Source organism: Phyllostomus discolor, chromosome 14 (genome assembly GCF_004126475.2).
Source record: "Phyllostomus discolor isolate MPI-MPIP mPhyDis1 chromosome 14, mPhyDis1.pri.v3, whole genome shotgun sequence".
Classification (NCBI taxonomy): domain Eukaryota; kingdom Metazoa; phylum Chordata; class Mammalia; order Chiroptera; family Phyllostomidae; genus Phyllostomus; species Phyllostomus discolor.
In genome coordinates, this window is record NC_040916.2 from 21,573,560 (window position 1) to 21,600,131 (window position 26,572).

A 26,572-nucleotide genomic window follows, 5' to 3' on the forward strand; every position below is an offset into this window, starting at 1 on the left:
CAGTCACTAACAGGCGGGCAATGTGCATAGCCTAATTTTGTCATATTACAAAAAAACAGCATGCAATTTAAAACTTATAGATTGTTTATTTCTAGAATTTTCCAACTAATATTTCTGGACCATGACTGGCCAGGGTAACTGAAACCATGGAAAGTGAAACTGTGGAAAAGAAAAAATTGCTGTATATCTTGCTTGTTTTCATCACTCATGGATTTTTTAAAAGAACGATTCCCCAGCCCTGGCTGGTGGCTCGGTGGAACCCCAAAAGGTCGCAGGTTTGACCCCTCAGTCAGGGCACACATCTGGGTTGTAGGTTCAGTCCCTGCTTGGGGCATGGATGAAAGGCAACCAACCAATGTTTCTCTCTCACATCGATGTTTCTCTCCCTCTCTCTTCCTCTTCCTTCCCCTCTCTCTAAAATTATGTCCTGAGGTGAGGATAAGAAAAGAACAATTCCCTATATTATAGGGCTTTTTAATTATAAAACTACTATATACTCATTGTAAAAAGTTAATGAATACCAAAGTATATAGCAAAAAATCAATTCTCCCTTCTCTATCTTAGCCTCCTTCGAAACCAATGCTAACAGTTTAGTATGCAGCCTCCCTACCTTTCCTTTTGCTTTTTTAAAAACATTTAAACTCTTATATTATTTGTCTAGCTCTTGCAGGTAAATGGTGCAATTTTATATTTCCTTAATATAATATTCCTAGGTTAAGCTCAACTGCAAAAGGAGTCTTGGAAGTTTAGGTTTTCCTTAAATGGCAACACATATTACCTTATTTTGATGATCTTTGATGCACTGTTCTTTTTCTGGGTTATAAATAAAAAATCCTGCCACCAACTAGCAGTGTGACCTTAGAGAAAGCACCTGACCCCCTCAGGCCTCTGCTTCCTCCTTTGGAAAAGAGAAGTGTAATAGATACACTCTGCGGGCTCTTCCAGCACTAAATTTGCACAACTTTTTTCCTATCAATATCAAGCTGCATTAGTCATTTCCAAAATTATACTTCATTAAAGCACACCAGGTTTCCTATGGAGACAAGCAAGGTCTATTAGGAATAATGTGTCAGTAATTAGATAGATATTATTATTACCACAAACACCCAAGGCAAATATTAAGTGTTTCACTGGGGAATTCAAAGTATTCAACCTTCTCTTATTAACTCTATAAATAATATAGAAAGTAAATTGCTTTCACACCTATTTTCTAAGGAGCTCACAGTCTAGGAGGGGAGAAAAATAAGTAAACAGGCAATTACAACCTGATATGGTAAGTTCTCTGAGCGCGGTAGTGCAGAATGTTAACGAGGCAGAGCGAGACACACCCAACGTTATTTATCACATGCTGCAGTGAACAGCTGACCTGCCCAGAATGTGAAGTCGAACCTCTGAGAATGAGATGATACTATCATATTAATTATACCAGCTATTGTTTAGTGAGTGTCTGCTTTATTTTATTTATTATCATTTATTCTATTACAATTGTCCTAACTTCTCCCCCTTGGCCCTCCTCCGCCCAGCCCACCCCGCTCCCACAGTCCATGTCCACACCGTGCGTGGTCCATGTTTATGGGTCATTCATACATGTTCTTTGACTCGTCCCTTCCCCGTCTTCCCACCACTTCCCCCGACCTCTCCCCTCTGGCAGCTGCCAGTCTGTCCCATGTGTCCATGTCTCTGGTTACTGAAACTCAACTTTAAGTCAGACATTACTATATTGTTACATTTATATTTCAAACCTATCTTCTAATAACCTAGCAAAAAAACCATTGTTCCAAAAAGTAGGGGTGATTTGCCCAAACCACACACCTATTAAGTTGTAACACTGGACTGAAGCCCGCGTCTGTGACTCCCAAACTGTGTGGTCTTTTCCGCACTGCACCCTGGCCGCCTCCCTGGCTTTCTGGTAGAACGGGCTACACGTTAATACTGGGAACTAGAGCAGTGCCAGTCACAGATTATCATTACAATCACCACTACAAATATGAAGAAAAAGTTCGGCTTTCCACAATACCTAATGAGATTTTACTCAAAACAGAGTTTAAAACAGCTTTTAACACCAAGTTAGCGCCCAAACCAACACAAAAACTCTGTATCTAGCATTGTTTTAGACTTAATGATGGAAAAATAAATGAGAAAAATAAAGGGGATGTGTTAATGTGCTGCAATAGGAAACATCCTTTTTTAATTTTTCCTCTTTGTCCCTTGATTCATTAGGACTCTACACACGGCCATGAAGACTGTGGAGGGAAACGGGAAGGGAGGGAAAAGGGAGGAGGCAGGCCTCTCATGAGTATCCGTTCAAGACGACCGTCTCTTACTAAACCTCTGTCATTGAAGATGAAAAGTGACAGCACGACAGGAGGGACAAACGACTGCAAGCAACAAAAGCTAGAACTCAATCATGGCTTTTTAGAACAATATATAAAAACGATAAATAATTTCATAAAAATTGAATTCCAGTTAGTCTCAACCTGAAAAAGTTAAAGCAAAAGACAGTTAGAAAAAATCTCCTACATACAATTATCGGGACTGTTTTTGCCTCACTGAAGGATCCGAAGTTAAGAAAGACACACAGGCATTCCTCGCTAGGCACGGTAGCGTGGAACTGTGCAACAGATACGAAAGTGACCTTCTGTATATATCGATTTTTCTCCCCGGGAGAAACTGCCATTGTTCTGTGACCTTCAAATACTGGTAGGGACAAAATCTACAGTATAACCAGAGACGCAGGTGTTTGAGGCAGGGAAGAGGACAAGATCTTCAGACAAGCACAGGTCAAGAAATTAAGAAGCTAGATTATCAGAAACATCATCTACATAGATACGAAAACTGCCCAAAATGAAGAGAAGCCTAATGCTTAGAATGACGGTGAGCCAGAAGCTCAATCTTCAAAGAACGATGGGAACCCCAAGGATGTGCAGGTCACAGCAAGGAGAAAGGGGAGTGTGAAGGACAGAGAGGGGAGCAATAACACAGCAGAGAGAGAGAGGTAAAACTCCAGTGCGTGAACTCTGAAGCTGGGGGGTTTAAGGAGGAAGGAGCAACAACAGTCTGGAAGAAGCAAAGGCATGCAGGACAGATGCCTACACACCTCCAGGCCAGAGGCACAACGGGCGAGAAACATCCATCATTAGAAAGGGCTGTAAGGGGAGTGGTGGACTCAGGCAAAAGCCAGATCCTAAAGTGAAGGTGACTGGGTGGAGGGGAAAAGGAGTTGTGTTGATGATGGACTGTTGCTGTTCCAGACTGGAGAATGGAACGGTTTAGAGGGTTGGGCCAAGGTGGAAGATGGGTGTGTCAGACGGGGGAATATACACAGTCATGGGGACTAGAATCTGGGTATTGATGGAAAACCCAGGAGTCCGGGACTTCTTGTAAGGCCTGGAAGAAACAGGCTAAATGGAAATAGATGACTTCAGAGAGGCTGAAGACCCAGGGTCGGGAGAGGGCCTTGGCAAGAACATGCAAGCTCTGCAGCACCCTGCTCTACTCGGTTTGGGGCAGGTGAGGCGCCCAAGTCCAGGCAGGGGCAGTGTTATCAGAGGGATGTGGGGTTCCGGGCGCCCTCTTACCATTACTGATGGGAGGTAAAAAGGGGAACAAACTACATGAGCATGGAGGGAGTTTACTTGAAGTTACTTCAAGAAAAGGTAACTTCTGGATGTCCCAGTGTGATGGGTTTGCAAAGGGTAAACATGCACTTGAACCCAAGTGTGTATTTATTTTACATTAGCTCACAACCTCAACTCACAAATGCCACTGCTCCCCTGAAGACAAGGTCCCAAACAGCTTTCCCACGTCCTCATTGAGACCTTCCATCAGGCAAATACAGACTTTCTATATTATAAAAGCTACACACACAAAGACAGAAATAGTGATTTTAAATGTGACTCCTGCATGAAATACTAGTAACAAAATGCCCTTGTGTTGGGGTCCCCAGGAGCACTCCCGTCGAAGCTCTGCCACCAGGACCCAGCATACACCTGTATTCATGCCCGTGGTTGATTAGCGTGAACTGACACGAAGCAAAATCAGCGAAGGAAAAAGGCGCACGGCGTGAAGTTTAGAGGAAGCAGGGCGAACTCTGAGAGGCCTCTCTCTGCAGAGCCACAGCGGACACAACCCCTCCAGCAGCGAGCTGAGACGTGTGAAATGTCCACCGTGGAAGCTCAGAGCCTCAGTGTCTAAGATTTTTATCGGGAGCTAATCACGTAAGTACCCAATGCCTACCATGCACCACGATTCCCACCTCCCAGGAGGAAAGCAGGAGCTCAGTGAAAGCCACGCTGTTTGCACCAACAGTCTGGGCACCGTGAGCCGCTCCTGTCAGCTCCGGGATGGCGGGGACCCTCCCGAAACCTGAGTCCCGGACACCGGGACACCGGTCAAGAACCAAGCTCCGGAGCAGACTTCAGGAACAGCAGGTTCAGACCTTCACAGCCCTATTTTGCTATTCACATTTCTAGTAAAGAAACCTTTAATATAAAACAGTATCATCTGCCCTGGCTGGCGCAGCTCAGTGGATTCAGCATGGGCTGCAAACCAAAGCATAGCAGGTTCGATTCCCAATCAGGGCACATACCTGGGTTGCAGGCCATGGCCCCCAGCAACCGCATATTGATGTTTCTCTCTCTCTCTCTTTCTCCCTCCCTTCCCTCTCTAAAAATAAATAAATAAAATCTTTTTAAAAAATTTTTTAAAGTAAAAGTTAAAAAAAAGAGTATCATCTGTGTGTAAAATAATATAGATTCCCCAGAAGCTCAATTTCACTTGACACAGTTGAATTGAGCTTTGTAAAGCTTTGGTCAGTTACCAAAAGAATAACAGTTTTCTAAAATGGAATATAGGAATGATTTATCTATATATAAACCTTAGAGAAAACAGGTAAATGACAATTAGAAGGATAACATGAGAATAAAAAGGGTAAATAAACTTATTAAACCATATAGAAAGTAGAAAAAATCAAATTAATATTCAAAGCACAAATTAAAATTTCACATGTAATAAAAACATTTAACTTTTGTTAATCATCTAAAGTTCTACTAAATAAAAACACATTTCATGTAGTTCTTCCTCCTTCCCTTCAAATGAACCAAAATCTGTTTTAAAAAAGATTTTTATTTTTATTTTCTAAGTATAGTTTATTGATTATGCTATCACAGTTGTCCCACTTTTTTTCCCTTTATCCCCCTCCACCCTGTACCACTCCTCCCTCCAAAGATCTTTAAAAATTTTTTTAAAAACACTATGTTGTCATTATATGTAAGAACAAAATATTAGTAACTAAGCAATGTTCACCAGCAATATGAAATAATTACAGTGAGCCTGCCATATCTGTGAGCTCCACATCTGCTAATTCAACCCTCCATGGACAAAAAATGTTGGAGGAAAAAACCTGCTGCTGACATGTACTCCGTAGTTAGGCCTACGATGTATCAGAAACTTTATGAGACTGGTTACTTTCATTAGGTACTAATTTAAATAGATACTGTGTCAGTGGAGGTTCAATTAGGAGCGAGAAAACACAATAATTTGAACAGGAAAGGTGTACTATAAATAATTATTAACTGTAACAGGAGAGTAACTAGAAACAGAATTCTAAAGAATACCCTAAGGCTAAGGGAGAGCCCCGAGGAACAGCAAACTCGGAAGCAGGGTCCTCTCCCTAAAGCTGGTATCCACACCTCACAAGAGAGGACAGACTGCAACTCGGTGGAAGACAAAGAAGCTTACTGGACTGTCCAGGCAAAGCTGGGCCACAAGCAAGCGGGAAACAACCCTCAAGGTGCAGACAGCCAAGGTGAGATCCCTGGAGACCACGGTGTTTGGGTCTGGAGGGCCACGTCTCACTGAGCCAGGACCAGGACTGGCAACTCAAAGGACACCATGCACTGGGTGCCCAGCTGGAGCCCAGCACCACAGAACGTCCCAGAGTCTTAGGGGAAGAAGCAATCACAACAATCACGCCAGAACCAGGAAGAGCAGTCCCTTCCTCCTATAGTGTCTCTCCAGCACCCTCTACTGGCACAATATTGTGTTTGCTTGCACAAAACTGGCAGATAAGAGACAAGAGGGTAGATTTGGAAGCAAGAGGCAATAAACTGATAACCAGCAGAGGATATAATTAAAACCTCATCTCTTCTAATTACTTAAAAGCCACATTAGAAATCACAATTTCCTACACCTTCTAGAAATAATGTGTTATATTATTACTAGAAATAATCAATACCTTCTTTGTTTTCTTAAAAATAAGAAATAACATATAATGTAAATCAAGAATATAAATTGATTCACCCTTATGGAAACTATGGAGGTTCCTCAAAGAATTAAAAATAGATCTAACATGTAATCCTGCAAGTCCACTTCTGGGTATACACCCAAAGGAAATGAAAACAGGGTATCAAGTAGGTATGAGATATAAGCACTCCCATGTTTATTGCAGCCTCATTCACAATCGCCAAGGCACAAAAACAGCCAAAGCACCCATCAATGGATGCAGAGATAAAGAAAATGTGACACACACACACACGCACACCCACACTCACACAGTGGAGTATTATTCAGTAGTAATAAGAGGGAAGGAAGTCCTGCCCCTTGCAACAACATAAATGGACCTTGGGGAACAGAAGAGATGCTGTGTGAGGGCACAAACTCACAACCAGTAGTAAGCAAGCACTAGCAGTCTCATGCACAGTACAGTGAACACAGAGAACGGAGCTGCATTATAATCAAACTTGCTAAGAGGCAATCTGAACGCTTCCAACCACAAGAAAGAAATGATAATTAAGGGACCTGACAGAGGTGGTAACTATCACTACAATGGCAGTCATATCACAATACATAAATATATTAAATCAATATGTTGTATACCCTAAATTTACACATTGCTAAATGTCAAATATATCTTGATTAAAGAAATACTTCTACATTTGAACAACCAGGAACTCTCTCCAGCCAGGACTGGGCAGCTCCTTTGTTTGTCCATAACTGTCTTGATTAGTCATCTTAAGTTAAGTAAAGCCAAGTAAAGATCCCTTGCCACTAGAAAAACAAGTAATTAAGAAATTATTATTATATTATAGAAGTATACTATGATTTACAAAAGAATTCAAAAAGAACTCCCATTGAAATCTACAGATTGTACCGGTGTCAATCCCCGAATTTCCATCCTGTACTAGGGACACGTAAGATGTTACCAGTGGGGGGAGTCCAAGGAAGTGTACATCGGGCCTCTCTTGTACTATTTTGTAACTTCCTCTGAGTTCATAATTATTTCAAATTTAGAAGTTCATTTAAATATGAACTCCAAGATATCCAGGACAGAGCAACTTATAAAAACCAGGCATTTCTTCGTGTGCCATGCTGAGAAGGCAACAGCACTGCACACACGGTTCCGCAGCGCCACCTCCCTCTCCCGGGCGCCAGCAGAAGCCGGCAGTGAGCGATACTGGAAATCCCGCCCTAATTACAAATTCTGCTAAAAAGGCTGAAAGACAGACAGGAACTTCCAATTATTCACTCTCCAAAGCACCTTAAGTAACTATCGGAGAACAATGGAGTCATTTTATATAACTATACCCTATTTTCCTAAGGAAAAAGAGAGTACCTTCCTACTAATTTTTTCTCATTTTCAAGATAGAAAAGAATGATAAGGAAAATTATTAGAACATCTAAAACTCTTGATCTTCTTAAGAGATTTCACAGACACACTAGCCGATGCAGAGAATGAAAGATGCAAATCAGACTAACATCCAGGCCACTCCACGGCAGTGCCTTGAGCTTCCTTCTAAGGCAAACCACAACAACTGGCTCGGGTAAAGGCAAAAAGAAGTGCTGGGTAAATTCAGCAAAAGACCCTGGGAATGGCCTGCCGTCCAATGACACCAGCACAAAAATAATCAACAGCTCAAACACCACCACCCGTCCACCTCCGCACCGTCAAATCACACTAGATGGCCGTTTGCTTTGTGGGAAGGAAAGAGGCCCTGTTGATTTTTATTTACTCATTGGCTCGGAAATCTTTTCCTCAAGAAAATAACACAAGAAAAGGAAACTTGTCAATCACTCATGCTAAGAAGTATGGTACTTAACACTTCAAATTCTCATTATATATGGTTTTTTGCTATAAACTGGCAAGCACAAATTAAGAACTAAAGCAGAACTTACAATCAAAACAGGCACATCTCTGAATCACTCTACAAATGACCAAATTGCCTTCTAGTAATAACGTGTTATATATTTTAATGTACATGTAATGACTGTACCCCCTCCCACCCCAAACCAGGAGAAAAGAAAAAAACCCTTTCTTTTCCGCCAGTGCTGGCCCATGTCTCTCAGCACAGAGTCGCAGGCTTATAACGAGCCTTGTAATTGTACCCTTCACTCCAGCCCACACAGTGCGCATCAGGGCAGGTCTCTGGGAAGAGTGGGATTTGACAGACAGAAAACTCTGAGCCAACTAACCTTCCACAAGGCCTGGAGCTACCGTCATTAGAACACTGCTTCTCCTCAAGGACTTGCAAAGAGGTCCGTTTTCTAAATGTACACGGTATTATTTTTCCTAAATCATTTCACTATAAAATAAGCTGTCATATTTGCCAAAAATCAACTAGTCAAAAATATAATACAGCAGAAAACAAAAAACTGCTCCCTCAGTTCTCAGGGTATCAAGCATAACAATCCATTCAAAGCATCAAAGTGGGTGCTATGCAATGGAGCATTTTAAACACTAGATAAAGCTCTTAAAATCCATATCAATTTAGCAGTATACAAGTAAATCTTCTGCAAATTTCTATATATGGTGATACGAAACCCACAGAAATGCCAGTGGTCAGGGACAGAGAAAAACACTGATCAGCTGCCTCTTGCACACAGCCCGAATGTGAACCAAACCCACAACCCAGGCATGTGCCCTGACCAGGAATCGAACCCACAACCTTTTGGTTTGCAGGATGATGTTCAACCAACTGAGCCACACCAGCCATGGCTTTATAAACTTTTTATTCATTTATTCAACAAGTGTTTTATAAGAGGCAGTAGAGAGTAAGAAGCTATATTCTGATATCAGATTATGCTCAGTATTTAATTGTATGATCTTGGCAAGTTATTTAACCTCTCTGTGCCTCAGTTTCCTCAACTGCGTAATGCCTACAACAGTGCTCCCTCAGCACAGAAAAAGCGCGAAGTGCCGGACTGGGTACTGGGCAGCTACGTACAAAGCTGTGTCCCTAGCCCTGTGCTAGGGGTCGAAGACTGTGGGAAAATGACTTCGCATTTGCCTTCAAAGGGGTCAAGACAGATCATCGCGGTGTAATTTATCAAATGTGCACATATGAGGAGCACCTGAACTCTTGAATGCACAAACAAATGGCTTCTTTCATAATGAAAAGTAATATTTAAAAAAAACCAAAATATTGAAAATTTGCATTTGGAGTGGGTGATGGGTGCACTGGGTTCAATATATCATTCTTGCTACTTTTATTCAGGTTGGAAACTTTACATAATAAAAAGCTGTTTTTAAAAATGATAAATCACTTTCTCTTTTAAAGGAAAAAACACAAATTATCAAATTTGAAGCATTTTCTTTCACACTAATGCCTTTATGCTATAAATTAACTGCCAGCAGCAATGGTTCCTATTCAGAGGTATTACGAATTCTCTTAACAAGATTGCCACCTACTGGATTACTTAAAATTCCACCATTTAACATTTTGTGATTTAAACATATTGAATACCACATAATAACCCAATAAAATACTGGATTTTGCCAGTATTTTTCTGGAAAAGGTTTTTTTCTCCAAAGAAAAAAATAAATCCAAGTATTTACAAAATATCACACATCACAGGAAATTCTGCCCACTAGGTTGAACAAAGTATTATTTAAGGAAGACCAATAGCCTAAAGCAGTCTCAGTCAGTGTTAGAGTAGATGTTTACAGAGGTCAACTAAGTAATGTGTGAAAAAGCAAAGAAACGTAACATAGATTTAGTAATTATTGCAGAATATAGGAACCCACAGTTGTTACTATCATCAAGATTAATTACATTAAAATAAAAGCAATATATTAGGAAGGACCCCCCTCCAAAAAACCAACATAATTATCTTCTGGAAGGTGGGCCCCTTATAGTACAGGCTTCCCCTGCTCAGTGAGTGTTCTAGGAACCCATCTGTATCAGTGTACCAGCAGGTGTCATTGTGAGAGGCTGTATTCGGCTTTAGAGAATTTTTTTTAACTCTTTCATCACAGTTGCCCATTTCATGATGGGTGATTTACAAGTGCACCTGCTCACACTGCACTGAGTATTCAACAACTTTTGACCAAAAAAAGCGTAACCCCCATGCCCCACCCTCCCTATTCACCCCATCTTGGCCCAAGTGCCTTTTTTTGTTTCCCCAGATGAAAAAATGTGCTCAAAGGGAAATGTTTTGTCAATGTGAAAGAGGTGAAACAAAAAACCGCAGAAGCACTAAAAGGCATCAAAATCGACAAATTCAAAAACTTGTTTTGAGCGGTGGAAAAAAGTATCAATAGATGTATTGCATCAAATGGAGAGTAATTTGAAGGTGACTGAGGTTTAAATATGTAAGAATAAATATGCAGTTTTTTAATAAATAAATCCCAGTTTGGGGGGGTTCCCCCTCATAGTAAGTGGCTACACAGAGAATGATTTTTAACTACCCCAATACTATGCAAATGTGTACTTGCGATTTATGTAAAATTTCTATTGATAGCAATATATACTGACTCAAAAGGTACTTTATCTCAACTTAGGCAGAAGTTTAGATAACGTGCTCTGAAAATGCCTTAAAATTATTCAAAAAGTAGCTAAAATGATAATGAAGACACTGATGCTGAAGATTATTGAAGAGATTCTGAATGAAGTTGTCTTACGTATATGAGTGGGAAAGAGGCAACATTTCCAAGTTTACATTTTGTGTAATATATTTATAATGTAGGTGTAAAGTGTACGTGTACATGTTTAAGTTAACCAAGAAAACATTATGATTGGGCATTCAACGATTTCACCTTTACTCATCCAACTGGGGGCTTCTCATCAGAAAAACAAAGGATCACACCTTCCAAGCAAGCACAGTATAGGCCTCTGGAACAGGGGCATAACAGACTTCTTAGTCATAAAACTCCAAGGTTCTTACGCAATCACTAAAAGTTAAATTACTCACCCCAGCACCTACTACCTCTTTGCCTGTGTCACCACAGACTGGGCAAGTGGAGAGCCGCCCTTTGCTCTGCCAGGAAGGACGCGCTGGGGCGTGTCAAAGGACACAGCATGTGCGGGGACTCCCACTGTCGAATTCTGGAACTTTAACATCAAAATAATTAAGCACTACAGTGAATTATAAACTACTGCTGGGGTGGAGGGTGGAATTCAGGAGTCTATACCAATAATAAGTAGATAAGCAAATGAAAGAGAAGGAAGAGGTCTGGCTTCCACGAGAATGACAAGGGCTAACTGGTAATAAACCTAGAAAAAGTGCAGGAGACAGAAAACTCTCATTTTGCATTCATCATAGTAAAGATTGGATCAGGCAAGAATCATAAATGAATAAATAAAGGAAGGAATTCTGAATAGAAGCAGGGTATTTTCAAGGATAACCCCACAGATAGCTCCCTAGTTGCAAGGGAGGAAAAAAGGAATTACAGGGAAGAATTCAGACATCCTGCCCAGCTAATCAAAACCAGCACCACCAGCGAGGGACAGATGGGTACCAAACGCCTCCAGATGTGCAGCGCTGGGAAGGAAACTTCACTTACAGAGTTAGTGACCTGAATCTAAGCACGAGGAAATGCTGGAATAACCAATCCAAAATGAGGGATGTTAAAAGAAGGGAAAGGGATGCAGTTTTTCAAAAATGTTCATTTTGTAAGAGACAGAAAGGCTGCAGAAATGTTTCCAGGTTAAAGAAAGCTAAAGACACATGGTAACTAATGCCATGCATGGGAACCCTGAGCTGGAACAGGAAAGGATGTTACAGATTAGCTAACAAACTGGAGACAAATGGCAAGTCAAATAAAGTATTGCATGAATGTTAAATTTGCTGCACTGATACACATAACGTGGCTACAGAAGAGATACCCATTTCCTAAGGAAGAGCATAAGAATAAAACGCCACGAAGTACGTAACTTACCCTTAAACTGCTCAGAAAAGCAAATGCGTGTGTGTGCTGTGTGTATGTGTATAAGTAGGGAGAGAGAAACAGGGACAGAGACACAGAAATTGAGAGATTGAGAGAGTGGGCGCAAAGCACATGGGCTAAATATGACCAATAGATGGTTCTGAGTAGAGAGTACACAAGTGTTCTCTGTACAGGTTTTATTTTTTTATCTCTTCTATGAGTTTGAAAGTAATTCCAAATAAAAAGACTAAAACATTGCTATATCTACTGCTAACAAAAAAAATTCTTAAATCTCATTATCATTCTTTTAGGACTAAAATACTCAAAATCAACAATTCCTTTACCTTCAGCTATTTTTCTTCAATTTTAAGAAGCCATCAATTTTCAGGCTCACAACTATTTTTTATACTACCAAGAAAGGGAAAAAAAAAACATGACAACTGTAATTATAAGATACCACCAACTGTTAAACACTCCTTAATTTCAGGGATGTTAAGTATGAAAATGTGCCTCTTAAAACTGATGAAGTGGGATTTTTGTGTTTGTTTTCACAAACAAATCATACAGGCTCATCCCTCCACCAAGACGCTGAAGAGAACTTTTTCTGGATGCCAGAAGTAGGATCCAAAGACAGGAAGAATACCTGACACCCTAAAGAAAGCTGCAGACACCTTTTCTTAGATTCAGCTGGGACAGAGGCTCCCATGATGCCATCAGCCAGAGCCGCGGCTGGGCCTGACCTTCATCCCAGTCTAGAGAAGGGAGGTTTCAGGGGGAGAGAGAGTGGTCACAGTATGCAACTGCCTTCGCAGACAGGCTCTTTTTCTCTGTGATCATCCATTTCTCCCACTCCTCCAAGCCAAGCGAATAGGTATTTGTTTTTATTTCTAGGTTTTTGCCACTATAAAAAATGCTTTAAGAAATATCTTTTTAAATGTCCCCAGATGGTATACTTTTATCTACAATGAGACAGAGTCTCAAGAATGACACCGATGTGTCCCATTCTAGGCATTTTTTAACCTGCATAGACGTTGCCAGATTGCTTTCAAAGAGCACGTACACACACCTTACCCTTTTCCTCCATGTCCCCACCAGCTCTACCTGTTATATTTGCCAATCAGACATCCTACTGTTACCTCAGTTGGGACATCTTTACAGGTGTACGTTTGTTGGCCATGTGAAGAGCTTTCCCATTCATACTCGCTTGTTTTTCCCCTTCTTTCCCGTCAATTGTTATGAAATTTATATCTACTATAGATATTAACCTTTTATCTCTCATCTATATTATGGATATTTTTTCTGTACTTATCATTTGTTATTGACTTTATTCATAGTATGTTTTGTCCTATAAGGTTTTTGTTTTATACAAATATATACATAAACATATAAATACACCCGCACATATATGTATGTGTGTGTGTACATTTATATATTTGAAAGATATGTATCCATCTTTTAAAGCTTCCAAAATCCCAGTAACTACAGGGACTATTTAATAATAAAAAATGTCTTCCATGTAAATAAGAAACTGTAGGAAAAAGGGATCTGACCAGAGTTGAAGAAGTTATTACTGAAAAAATAAAGCCATCTCATGTTTATTGCCCCATCGGTAAGATCTGCAACGAACCAGTGACAGCTACCTTATTTACGAGTGGCCAAAGCATTACGACTCTCACCCTTATTCTCGGTCTTAAGCGGAGAAACGGAAGCATAGTGAAGAGCCACAGCGAGTGAGGCACACAGCTGAGATTCGGGAGTACGTTTCTTGGCACACAGAACAATGTCAACACAGGCTTTTGGGGGCATTCAGAGCAAGCTGCTTACCTTTCAATAGCTAATTCTTTGTTAGAAAGCTGCTGCACTGTAATCACAACCTTCTTCTCTATTCCTTGTTTCAATTTGAAATAAAATTTATCTCTATCCTTAGGCACAGGACTGAAATATGCAAAAAGAACAGAACTTAACAATACAATAAGTAATACAATAAAATAAGATAATCTATTCCAACGTCAGAACGAGACAGCAAACTGCTGATATTTAAGCAACAGCACTTTAACTCTTTCTTAAAATGTATTCAACCCCCATCCTGCCCTCAGTAACAAACTACAGATTTTATAGTCAACAAAACCTGACTGGGGTTAAAAACAAGATTTTTAACATCATTTCAAAGTTTAGTTTCTCAACATAACAGATTTAGGAATATGATTTAGTTATTTTTAAAGACAGTCACATCCCTGGTTTAGCTAGTAGGGCAGTTGTGAGCTCTTTCAACACAGTGAATGCAGGAGAGCGCACTTGTAAACCTCTGGAAGGTGAGGTGACTGCGACATCTCCAGGAAAGCATAAATTAAAAATGGACAAGGGGTACAGATTGCCGCAGTGTAGCCTAGGCCAGACTGACTGTTCTGAAGAATTATCATTAACACAATAAATGTCTAACATACAGGTTGTCTTATCTGAAAAAGAAAAATACCTTGAGCAAGTTATTTGACCTAATGCTCAATTTCTGTACCTGTAAAGAAACAAATAAAACACCTACCTAACAATTACTGGTAAAACTGAAAGCACAGTCAAGGCACATGGGTGACCATTGGAACACAACTGTGTCCTATCTGCCCATTTTTGAATTGGAAAAAACATTCTAAATATGCAATAGATTAAATGGGTTAAGTAAATGGTGGTCCAACCACACAATACACTATTGGTGACCATTAAAAATGACTTTGATTAAGAACATTTTAATGGAAAAATTCTTATAAAGTTAAAAGAAAAAATTTGTATATATACAATTGTATAAAAATACCCCATGGAAATAAACAAAGGGAATAAATAAATCACTAAAAGTGACTGTCTTAACTGACAAGACTATAGCTGTTTTCCATGCTACCTGTAATATTTTACTAAGTTCTATGTAATAAAGATCAGTATTTTTAAATATTAAGAAAATCATTTACATGAAACATCTGAAACGCATGAGAAAAGTGAAGATATTCATTCACCAGTCCAGTATTTCTTTAGCCTGTTAAAGCTTTATACAAACATTGTATAGTTTCTAGAATCGTTATAGTAGCCAATATCATATTTCATGCACAATACCAATTTTTATTCTTTTGCAATAGCCTCACCTAAAGTTTCCTTTCCCATCGTCCTCTTTTACCTCCAAGGAGACACTGAAGGTGAACACGTCACTGTCGGGGGTCGGCATAGCTGAGTCTTTAACATCCGACACACATCTGGAGGCGCGTTTGAATGCTGTGGAGAAACTGTACAAGATTCTGCTTACCTAAAGGAATAAAAATGGGAGAAGCATTAGGCAAAGACTTCAACTACATTTTCATACCCTTCTCACCCAATTCTTGAATCCATAAATTTCCATAATCGTATTTTTCTTTAGCAGTAGATAAAGTCTAAGCATACTCGTATCTAGCTTATGATATAGTTTATAATATATAGCTTATAATATTTAGTGTACATATAGTGTAAACATATAAGTTACTTCTCTAAAAAGATATTTAAGTTCACATAAGAACTCTATTTAGAGATGTTTCTACGCCTTAAAATATACTATATTGCAATGAATGAATCTAAAAATTACTAGGACGATGCTGCCATCTAAACCTTCCACCACCTAAATCAACACACGCCAACAAGATCTTAGCTCAAGTGGTCAATTTCTCTCCTCACTTCCCTCGGCGTCACGAGACACTTGAGGCATTAAATGCAACAAACACTGGTTTTGGCAATAAGCAAACATGCTAACATGGTTTAAAGAGCTTCTAGTGTTGTTACACAACACTGTTGTACTGAAATGGCCTTATCTATTTTTTTAGTATTAAGCCACCCTGCTGATTGCTTTATATAGACACGTAAATCTTATACGCTTCCCCTAAAGCGGAGAAGTGCTCTAAATCCCAGTCTTCCAGAAGTTATTCTTTCTCTCCGTTCCAAAAGAAACATCACACCATCTCACATCTGTGTAAGCCTGAAGCACAAAAGACCTTCCAAACCTCTTAACCCACTCATGAGTTGAACAAAGAAAAGATGATGAAATAAAAAGGATTTTACAAAGATCATATTTTCAAAACCTCACACTGGGAGGAACAAGTAAAGAGGCTTCTCAGAATGTTAATCCTTCACTTAAGATAGAGTGGATTCAAAATCCACTGAATTATATTAGTCTAGGACTAATATTTTGTAATTCGCTTGAACAAGAGCACTTTCGTCAACAGAATTTTTTCAAGTATGGGATCTTTCCTCATTTTTGTTGGATTTATACAGTATACCTTTTCTCATGCATTCAGTCTATCGCATCAAAAAAAAAGGTGATCTTTAACCTCGAAGAGCCAAACTTACACATAAGCTGCCCTGCCAATGCCAAATTAATAACCTCTTATATTAACTGACTTACACAGTTGGCATTAATAAAAACTGCAGGCCTCAAATCTTATATAATGAAAACAATGATACATTTACTCATTCATTCAACAGATTTTGAACATGTTCTGTGTACTTGGTACAATCATAGGTGCTGTGTCCTGAGTACCATACATCAGTGAACACAGAGCTTACATTCCAGCACGTGTGAGCTGAATGTGCCTGAAGTAGGTGAGGACTCATTAGGTAAGCCAAAAGCAGAAATGTTTGTTCTCAACTGGATACTTAACTTGATTTAGTGCAATAATTTAAGTGTTATACAGCAAAACAGAACCAAAGAACATGCTAGGAATCAGACACTGAAGATTATGCCTACAAAGTCAAGTGTAAATGGGGACCTTACTTTTAGTTCTTTGAGTACTGCCCACCTCCTAACCCCAAACAGAATGTGACATCTATTGGTTCCTTTTTACACATTCAACTTCAGCACATTTTTAAGGAAACATCACATGCGAAGTGAAATAACTGTACACAATTTTAATGCATTTGTAGAGTCAAACCCCAACCACATTTCTTTTTTCTCCTCTCCCATATCTTCTACTTCACTTGTGTGGTGTCAAAGCTATGAGCAAGCCTAGCCCATCATACCACACCAGAAAAAGTGGAAGGACTTGGCAAATTCGGAAGTAGAGGGCAAGGCTCAGGGACTTCTTTTCTAAAAGGTCGAGTACCCGGGGCTAAGCCAGGGTGGTAGAGTACAAGGGGGCCTGGGGAAACAGACTACACCTTTCTCTCATTTTGAAGGAAGGACACAACAGGACATGAACTTCAGTAACAGCAATCAAACTGCATGTAGGCTTGACTGTGTCTTACAAGTTGCTTTGTAACAAAAAGGTTAAAATCACTTGTGAATTCTAGAGTGGACAGATAAGCTGGAGTGGTGTCCACAGAATGGGAAAGCAGAGGAGCTTCAGAAACAAGAGTGACCAGGATCCACAATTATCAGAACTAGTTGGGTAACCAGTATCATGGGATAAGAGTTAAACACACATACCATGGCAAACATTTCTCTACATGCCACACTATTACACACACACACACACACACACACACACATAATGTACTAGAATAGGCTTTTTCTAGGCAGAAGGCAAAGGTTTATTGACCAATAACACAGCACAATCTTTCCCCAGAAGGCAGCACCCAGGGAAAGCAGCAGTTACACACAAAACTGCACGGGAGCTGCTGCTGCTGTGTTGTTTCTGAAGACGTGGAGAGGACGGCACGTGTAGCTGTGTGAGAAGGAGATACACCAAAACCCTAACTCTGGTGGAGTTTTGAATAACTTTTATTTTCTTTTTTATGACAGTGTTTTCCAAATTCTTAAATGTGTATTACATGTTAACAGTTTAAAAAAAAAAGCGCCATTAAACAAAAAGGTATTTACTTAAGATAAATAGCACAGGCAATTTTTCCAAAATAAACCCTTTTCACCAATATTGATGAAAGAGAATCAACTCTTTTAAAAGCACCATATGTCGGTGTCAGGTGGGTACTAGGTTTATTGAGGGGAATCGCTTGGTTAAATTATATAAATGTGCAACCACTATGCAGTACATCTGAAACTAATATAATATTAAATGCAAATTATAGTTGAGAAACGTAATAATTAAAGAAATAAATAAAAACACCATATGTCAAGAAAATACCAACCCAAGAAATAAAGGTAGAAAAATCATTCTATAAAATATACCCAGAAAGATATGTGTTAAAATTTTAAAAACATCTTGTTCAAATATGTAACTCACTTAAAGGGGCTAAAATAAGAGTCATATTATACCAAAAAAGAAAACTTTTTTAATATTTTATTTATTTTTAGAGAGGGAAGGGAGGGAGGGAGAGAGAGAGAGAGAAACATCAATGTGCGGTTGCTGGGGGTTATGACCTACAACCCAGGCGTGTACCCTGGCTGGGAATCGAACCTGCGACACTTTGGTTCACAGCCTGCGCTCAATTCACTGAGCTACACCTGCCAGGGCTCCAAAAAAGAAAACTTTAAAAAAATTTTTAAAAACCTATTTAAGGAAAAATACCAACAGCAAAATTTAATTAATTTCCAAAGTAATGTATTTCGCTAAAATAACATCTCAATAAATATTTTTCCGTGTGAGGAATAAGGTCTTCTTTTAATACATAGCGGCATATCAGCAATACTAAGAAAAACCAGTGCATTCAGAATTAAGATCTTCCCAATGATACCTGGGAAGACTTTGATATTTACCATGAAATGTCTCTGAATGCCTAATACCAGATGATCACAACCATGCATCTAAAACATAACACTGAGAATTGTTAGTAATGACAATTACTGTTAAAATGTTAAAACATACAAACAACACAAACATCAAAATCTGTGTTGAAGAAAATGATTACCCTGACTAATGGAAATAAATTCTTAAAGCATCAACTAAGCCTTTCAAAGTATCTTTAAAAACAGCAACAAGAATAGGTGCCTCCTTGGCTTTTTTCTCTACGTTTCCTGACATTTTGCTTTTCTCAACACACGCGCAGCCCGTCATCACCCCCCTGCACGAGGATCACCGGCGCCAGGACTCTTCTGGCTGGGCTCCCGACTCTCCGCCGCCTCGGATGACGGAGACTCACTCCCGCGAGTCTTGCAGAACACCCAGGGCAGCGAGTCAGAAACGCGCCACCATTCGGTGGGGCTGGAGCCCCTAGTCCTTGTGCCACAGGTCCAACACAGCCATCCCCTTCACCAGGGTCCCCTCGGCCACCGCCGGTGCCGCCGGGGCCTGCTGCTGACGGGGCTCTACGGTGAAATAAGGGCATGGGAGTGACAGCTGGCGGTAGGAGCCATGTGCTTATCCTACTTAAGAAGACATCTTCTTGTCTTTAACAGATTTCTTCATGTCTCATCCAGGGACTCTGAAAGCGAGGGAAAACAAGTTAATAAGCAGCAGCACTGCACTACACAGTACAGATTTAAGCAATCAGATGTCTGTCACCTGCTCCTGAGCTGCCTTTGCCAGTGCTTTGTGGCCATCGAGAGGGGCCCAAATGCTAAAGACTAACGTTATCCTTCACCACAGCTCAAGAAACTTCTGGGAACCAACTACCCAGACACCTGGTAGATGCAAGGAAGTGACTTCAGATTAACTAAAGGGTAGTTATGTTTTGAGGGGAGAGGAAGATGCTGGACATCTTCTGTAAAAGGTATGGGTGAAACCCAAAGGCAGGTGGGATACAAGCTCTATGACCAATCGGGTCCTTTATAAAGCATGACTGAATGACAGAAACCCGCGTCCACCCGTTACTGAAAATTACGCGGGGCTTCAGAGTCAGAGACGTCCACTGGAAACCCAGCTCCACTGTCTGTTCTCTTAGCCTCGAGATAAACGAAGGGTAACCGCACAACCTCTCAGCCAAACCAGAGCACTTCGGGGAATCAAACGGAGTGCCATTAACGGTACACCCGAACAACAGGCATAAACCAGGCCGGCTCCAGGCAAAGGGGAGCGTGAGATCACTAGTTTAAATACATACTATCTGTGTCATAGAGATGTGATGCGTACTGAGTAAATGTTGAGCACAGTGCCTGGCATAAGCTCTATATTCATACCAGGCTGTTTTCATTTAGAAATGATTTGTTGTAATAAAGTTGAAGGACAATTATCACATATTTCCCCTTAAAACAATGAATTTTACCACCCGTAATGTAACACTTTGAAAAATGAACTCTAAAAAATAGTACTAATAGCAATACTTGAACATCAAAAAAATATATATATACAATGGACATCACTTTTTCACAACCTGCAGAGTACCGAGTATCCTCTCTAGAAATACGGTTAATGCTATTTAATACCACATCCAAATGGGAAGGCCAAGAATTCCCCAGTTTTGCCCACTGCTTCCCCACTGGTAAAGCTCTCACACAAATGATGACAACCCCCCCCCCCCCCCCGCCGCACAAACAAGCGGACGCTACAATCCCCAGAGAGGGCCGTACCATCACAGTCACGAAGAATGCTTGCAGCCGGGTCCCGTGCACTTGCTCTGCCGCGGCGCTTCTGCCTCCCCGAGCAGCGGGTCTCCACCTCTTCTCCGTTCACGTCCTTCTGTTGAGTGCCAGCTTCCCGGAAACCACGCAGGCACGCTAAATGCTGGCTGCCAGCATGAAATGCCAGCACATCTGCTTCCCCACTTCTGTAGTGGGCTTGCAGGGACAAGAAACAGACCCCTCATTCACAAACACACAAATTCTTCCCTACTATTCATCCTCACGGCCTCCTATGTGACAGGCACACTGCTACTCATTCGCTCTCCCATCACCCAGTCGGTCACGTAGGCAGTGTGTGCACACAAACGCTGGGATGAAGGAGGTTCGGAACTACCTCCCATACGGGCGTGGACTCTGGCAGAGACCTCCTGTGACGACAACGTAAATGACGTGTGTCTGCGCATGTTCATTTTGGTGTCCAGGGGATACGGACTGGCATAGCCCCCGTGCTCAGTATCAAACACACAGAAACCTGCATTTCTAAGAGTTCTCATGCTGTGGCCTGAAACACAATCTCGGAACTCCTGTTAACACAATGATATATCTATGTTTCATGGTAAGAACAAAGAGAGTAACTGCTGCTTTTGGCATTTTCTGCTCACAATTTGTATTCCCCAAAGCACACACATTGGAGACCTTGCTCATCCACAGCCATTGATTAAAGCCTGAGTACCGAAGTTCAGAAAGTGCAATTTCTTTCTGATTTGGGGAGAATTCAACAGATGTAGAAAAGAGGGAAATTTTCCCATATATTTAACAGCCACTTGATTCTGAACTACTTCTCCAGTCTTAAAAGAAACCACCACTCAAGAGTGGCTAAAAGGAACTTCTTCCTGGCCCCTTTGAAGGCCTTCAACTTGACACCCCTGCTGTATGTGAGCATTTGTATGTTAAACTGGCTTGGTTCTCTAGAGCAAAAGCCAGCCTCTACGTGAATGCACATAACAATCACCAGTGAAACCACAGAGCTCTACTATACCAACTTAGTAAAATATTCGAGCACAATCAACATACAACCATTGTGCCCAGCAGAGGAAAAGGTATTGTCAGAGGCACTTTTGGAAGTCACATGGACCAACAGGCTTGGGAAAAATAACCAAAGAGGTGCAAAAACACTTCCCCTTTCTAAGCCTGAGCAGTGACTACCATGCTAGCTGGTAGGAAAGCTAGTCAAGTGGCTTTTCCTGTTCTACCTGTTAGGCTGGCAGGGCCTTACCTGCAACACCACTTTTGTGCACAGTTATCAGACTTGGCTTTCCACAGTCAGTTCTTTCCCATTACAAACATGAACTTTCTCTTCAGAACTAAACTCCAAATTTATAAAATATGGTGCACGATCATACGTACAGACTTATATAGCAGTGACACTAGGGCTCAAAAATATTACCCTAATTCTCTATAGCAAATTGCAAATATGTTATACTTACTGCCTCTTTAATTTCACAGGTGAAAACATGTATCTGAAATTCTTCTGAACCATGGGAACTCTCTGTAAATGCAAAGCAATTGCTCTCGGTTGTCCCATCATGTCCACGTGCACAGAACAGCACCTTGTAGATTGGAAAGGAAGCTATCTCCACATTGCTGGCCTGGTCTATGATTCTGCAGAGCAGTGATGAAAAAGGAAATAAAATATCAGCTATCAAAGAACAAAGGCAAACAGCTTTACTATGCCAATAACATATAAACATAATCATCTTAAAATCACAAAATAAACGAGTACTAATAATGCAAGAAAACAAATTATCTTCACATGTATATGTATATATATGTATATATAATGTACATGTATATATGCTTGCTAAATGTATATAAGTATATGTATATATACACATACAAATTTTTCACATTCTTTTGACAATTACTTCATCTTTATATTTTCTATTATGAGCATAGGTAAGTAGATAACATTAAGAGGCACTTTGAGCCCTGGCCAGGTAGCTCAGTTGATTAGAACACCGTCCTGATACGCCAACTTTGCAGGCTTGTTCTCCAGTCAGGGCACACACAAGAAGCAGCCAATGAAGAGATAAATAAGTGGAACAACAAATCAATGTTTCCGTCTGTCTGTCTGTATCTCTCTCTCTCTCTCTCTCTCTCTCTCTCTCCCCCTCCCCCCACCTTTCCTCTGTCTCTAAAATCAATACATAAAAGACATTATTTTTAAAATAAAAAATGGCATTTTGACATTTTAAGAGCTATTGCACAAGTAATATATCTACAAAACCATTCCCTAAAAAATTCTAAGCACTTTTTACCAAAATCTTTTCATTTATACAGCTATTATTTTGGCACTCAGAACTTAGCTAACATTTTCTCACATTCTAAACTTTAGAGAGTGAGAGAAATCAAAAAGGGTTTTAAAAGATTAAAAGATTAAATCAGCCTTCAGGGAAAAGTATAGGTTCAGAACACATTCAACCTAATTTCCTAGACCTGGTACATTTATTTGCTCGTTCAGCAAACATCTACTGAAAACCTGGACCAGATACCACTACAGACACTAAAGTTACAGCAGGGAAAAATGCAAATAACCTGCTCCTATGGAGCTAATGTGTAGTGAAAAAGAAACAAACAAGCAAATAAATAAAGAGTGAGGCAAAAGTAGGTTTACAGTTGTTCCTATGGAAAGTGATACAATAATTAATAAACAATGATACAAGAATAAACTGTTTCACATACTCACAACTATAACCCTTCTTTTGCCCCACCCTGCATAAAATATAGTGTCGAGGCAAGAAAAAGTGCTCTGAAGAAAAAAAAAGATCCAGGAAGGGGAAAGAATATAATCACAAATGTGACTGAAGGTCACTGGAGGGCCGGATGTAGGAGAGCAACACCTGATCTACGTGCAAAGAAATTCAAGGTTCAAATGACATTAAATATTATTCCTGATTGAGCATAACAGAAAAAGCCAGTCTGTTTCCTTCCAGTTTGATACAAAGAACTTAAAACCTAGGGCTCACTTCCGTTTTTTTTTTTTTACCACTGTTACGTGACCAGGTGAAGGCAGGTTTTTAGGCTCCTTCAGATTAGAGAAACAGAAATTACAGGTATTTACAGTTGTATTTCCATTTATAATATTCTAAGCAAAATTCTGCAAATGCCCCTTGCAAATAAGGAACACAATTTAAGCCTGAACATGTTTAATTTGCATGTCTACAGAGTAAAAATGAATTAACAGTAAGTCCCAGGCCTGATTTATGATATACTGTCATCACCGCCACCTAAAATCCGCACAAAGTCTAGGAGGCGAAAGGGGATATTCGCACTCACCTCACAGAGCCTTCGGGAACATTTGGCACATACAGAGTAACCGGAAAGGGGTGTTGGCTGGAAGACTTCATGGTTGCCATTGCCCGTAAGGCCTCCACCTCATTACGGGGGGAAGAAACCTTCATGCATCCTAAGTAGGTCAGTTTGTTAAATAAAACACTATCTTCTTCAGGTAATCCACTTGGAGAAGATGGTCTGGGTGTAGAAATTTCTGAAGAAAAAAAATGCTCAAAAGTCAATGCAAAATTTCACAGTATAATTCTGCCTATTGTCTAAAAACAAATGAAAAATTGCAAACAAAATTTATGCCTCTCTGTTTTCATTCCTTTCAATGTTTATCCTTCACCTTAATTCAGAGTTCTAGAATTAGCCATTTTAAACATCCACATCTCTCAAAGTACTATCTTACTTGGCTATAACTTCTCCAGAGAAAACGAAAAATATTAAAAAATAAAAATGTGGAGTTCAAATGATATAGAACAATTAAGGAGAAAACCTATACTAACAGTTTGAAATAATGAGGATTAAATAAAACTAAAACCAGTTAAAAAATAAAATAAAATAAAACCAATTAAAACTTTCTCTTAGCTATAAAGATCCTAGACAGCACCAAATTCAATGAGAACCTACTTTCCTAAGCAAAAGTAATGTTAAAGTGTTACGTCTCATACCAGTAACAATAAAAGTCAAGCTTCTTACCTTGCTCTTTCCTGGCTTGCTGGCTTCTATGAACTATGTAAGTACTCCAATGGAAATTTTTTCCTCAAAATAACTATTATTTTGATGAATAATCCTATGATTGTTTCCCCCAATTCTCCCCCTACCCCACCATTGAGTTTCTTTAAACAACAAAAAAACTGTTCATTTTAATTCTAAGCACAGCATGTAGCAAAGGCCACTCTCCCCATTCCCACCTATAACCCACATTCAGCTGGTCTCCAACTCTTCCCATTACCCATAACCATGTTGCACAAAATTAGGCTGAAAGCAAAAATAATGAAAAAAATACTGAAAGTAAACAAAGAAAAACAGCATGTTAAAGTAGAGACACAATGAGTGATTCAAAAGACTACAGATTTCTCATCAGAAACTATGGAGACAAGAAGACAGTAGAAAAACATCTGTAGTATTCAAAGAAAATAACTATCTAGATGCATTTCAAAGAAAGAGACAAGCTAGCTTTCGTTTACAAGGGCGCTAATCCCAATCAAGAGGGCTCTGCCCTCATAACCTAATCACCTTCCAAAGATCCCATCTCCTAATCCCATCACCATGGGGATCGGGGTCTCAACACATGAGCTTTGGAGAGGACACAAACATTCAGCCTATAGCACAGCAAGCCTTTTTACTGAAAATGAAAATAAAAATAGAAAAGAATACTAAAAACTTACTTGTAAAACAAAGGAAATTCTTATCCACTGAGATCTTCAGTAAAAGATCATTTTTCAAAATGTATTTAGTGTAACTAGGTGTTGAGATAACACAAAAAGGTATACAATGCATAGTGCCTATCAAATATGCTCAGGAATAAGAATCATAATATCTAAGCCAATGCAAAGGATAGTTAATTCCAACAACCCACTAGAGCTACGTTAGAATATAAAATGTATTTTTCCCTTCTATTATTATATTAACCAAAAAATAACAATTATATATATGTAATATCAGTACGCTTTGGGTTTTTTGGGAGGGGTAGGAATGTAAGAAATTCAAAAGAAAAAGTAAAGCACAATAAATCATATAAACTTTCATGTTCCTTCAATCAAGAACTAACAAAAATTAATTGGAAGGTTTGTTTCCAATCTTGTATTTTTAATTTACATATATACCTATACTTTACACATATATGTATTTTTTTTCTCAATGAGTATGACTATATGCTGAGACCTATAAGTCTTTATAGTGAATCACCACAAAACCAGGGGTGTTCTTGGGGACCTGCAACACAGTGCAAATGTCTTCTCCTGGCCTGTCTTTTAACCATATTTCTTAAGGTACCTTTCCCATTCAGAAGACTGAAGTGTTTATGTATTAAAATATAACCACAATGTCCTTTCTGATTTGGGTTTTCCCACTCTGACAACCACAAAAATATTCTCCCATATTTTCCTCTTACAGATTTATTTTTCACATTTAAATATTTGGTCCACTAGGGAGAAATTTTGTATGTAGTGTAAGTTAGGGCTATTATGGCCCTACTGTGTAGCACTTTGGTCTGTATCTATCTATACTTCCCCTACACCAACATTCAAAGCGGACTGTGAATGCCCTAGGCCAATCAGGATAATCTCGTCTCCTCTGTTAGAGTGACTTCATGAGGGTTCTGGACGTAACCAAGGCCTACACCTGTCAGTTCCTGCCATTCCCCTGACCACCAGAAAATGTTTTGTTTGGTCCAATTAGAGCACAACTCAAAACTTCTGTTCAATGGGTAAAAGAACAGAGTCTGTCTCTCCGCCACCAGGCATGAGCTAGTCACCTAGCTTTACTTTTCAATTTCTGCTAACTACCTTTTGTCCACAAAGGAAGTCAGTTAAGGAAAAAGGTGACATGAAAAAGATCAAACCGAATAGTTTACAAGAAACACTACAAAAGCCCAGAGAAAAACCACACTTCTAGTGTTTAAAACAGCTAAAGCAGAAGTTGGATTTCATTTCATTTGGCTTTCTTCACCCAAAACTATTTTGACTTATAAGCTG

At 39.7% G+C, this 26,572-nt stretch overlaps 1 protein-coding gene across 4 annotated transcripts in view; it reads right to left on the minus strand.

Moving 5' to 3' along the window:
- The window catches only part of RABGAP1L (RAB GTPase activating protein 1 like), a 454,513-nt gene that overhangs the window by 374,736 nt on the left and 53,205 nt on the right, over window positions 1-26,572 (minus strand). For all 4 annotated transcript variants that reach the window (XM_028530695.2, XM_036015478.1, XM_036015477.1 and 1 more), the window contains 4 exons: window positions 23,874-24,084; window positions 22,025-22,199; window positions 15,268-15,425; window positions 13,967-14,077 (listed from right to left, as the gene is read on the minus strand). In XM_028530695.2, coding sequence (XP_028386496.1) covers window positions 13,967-14,077; window positions 15,268-15,425; window positions 22,025-22,199; window positions 23,874-24,084 — 655 coding nt within the window. The remainder of the gene's footprint in view (window positions 1-13,966; window positions 14,078-15,267; window positions 15,426-22,024; window positions 22,200-23,873; window positions 24,085-26,572) is intronic.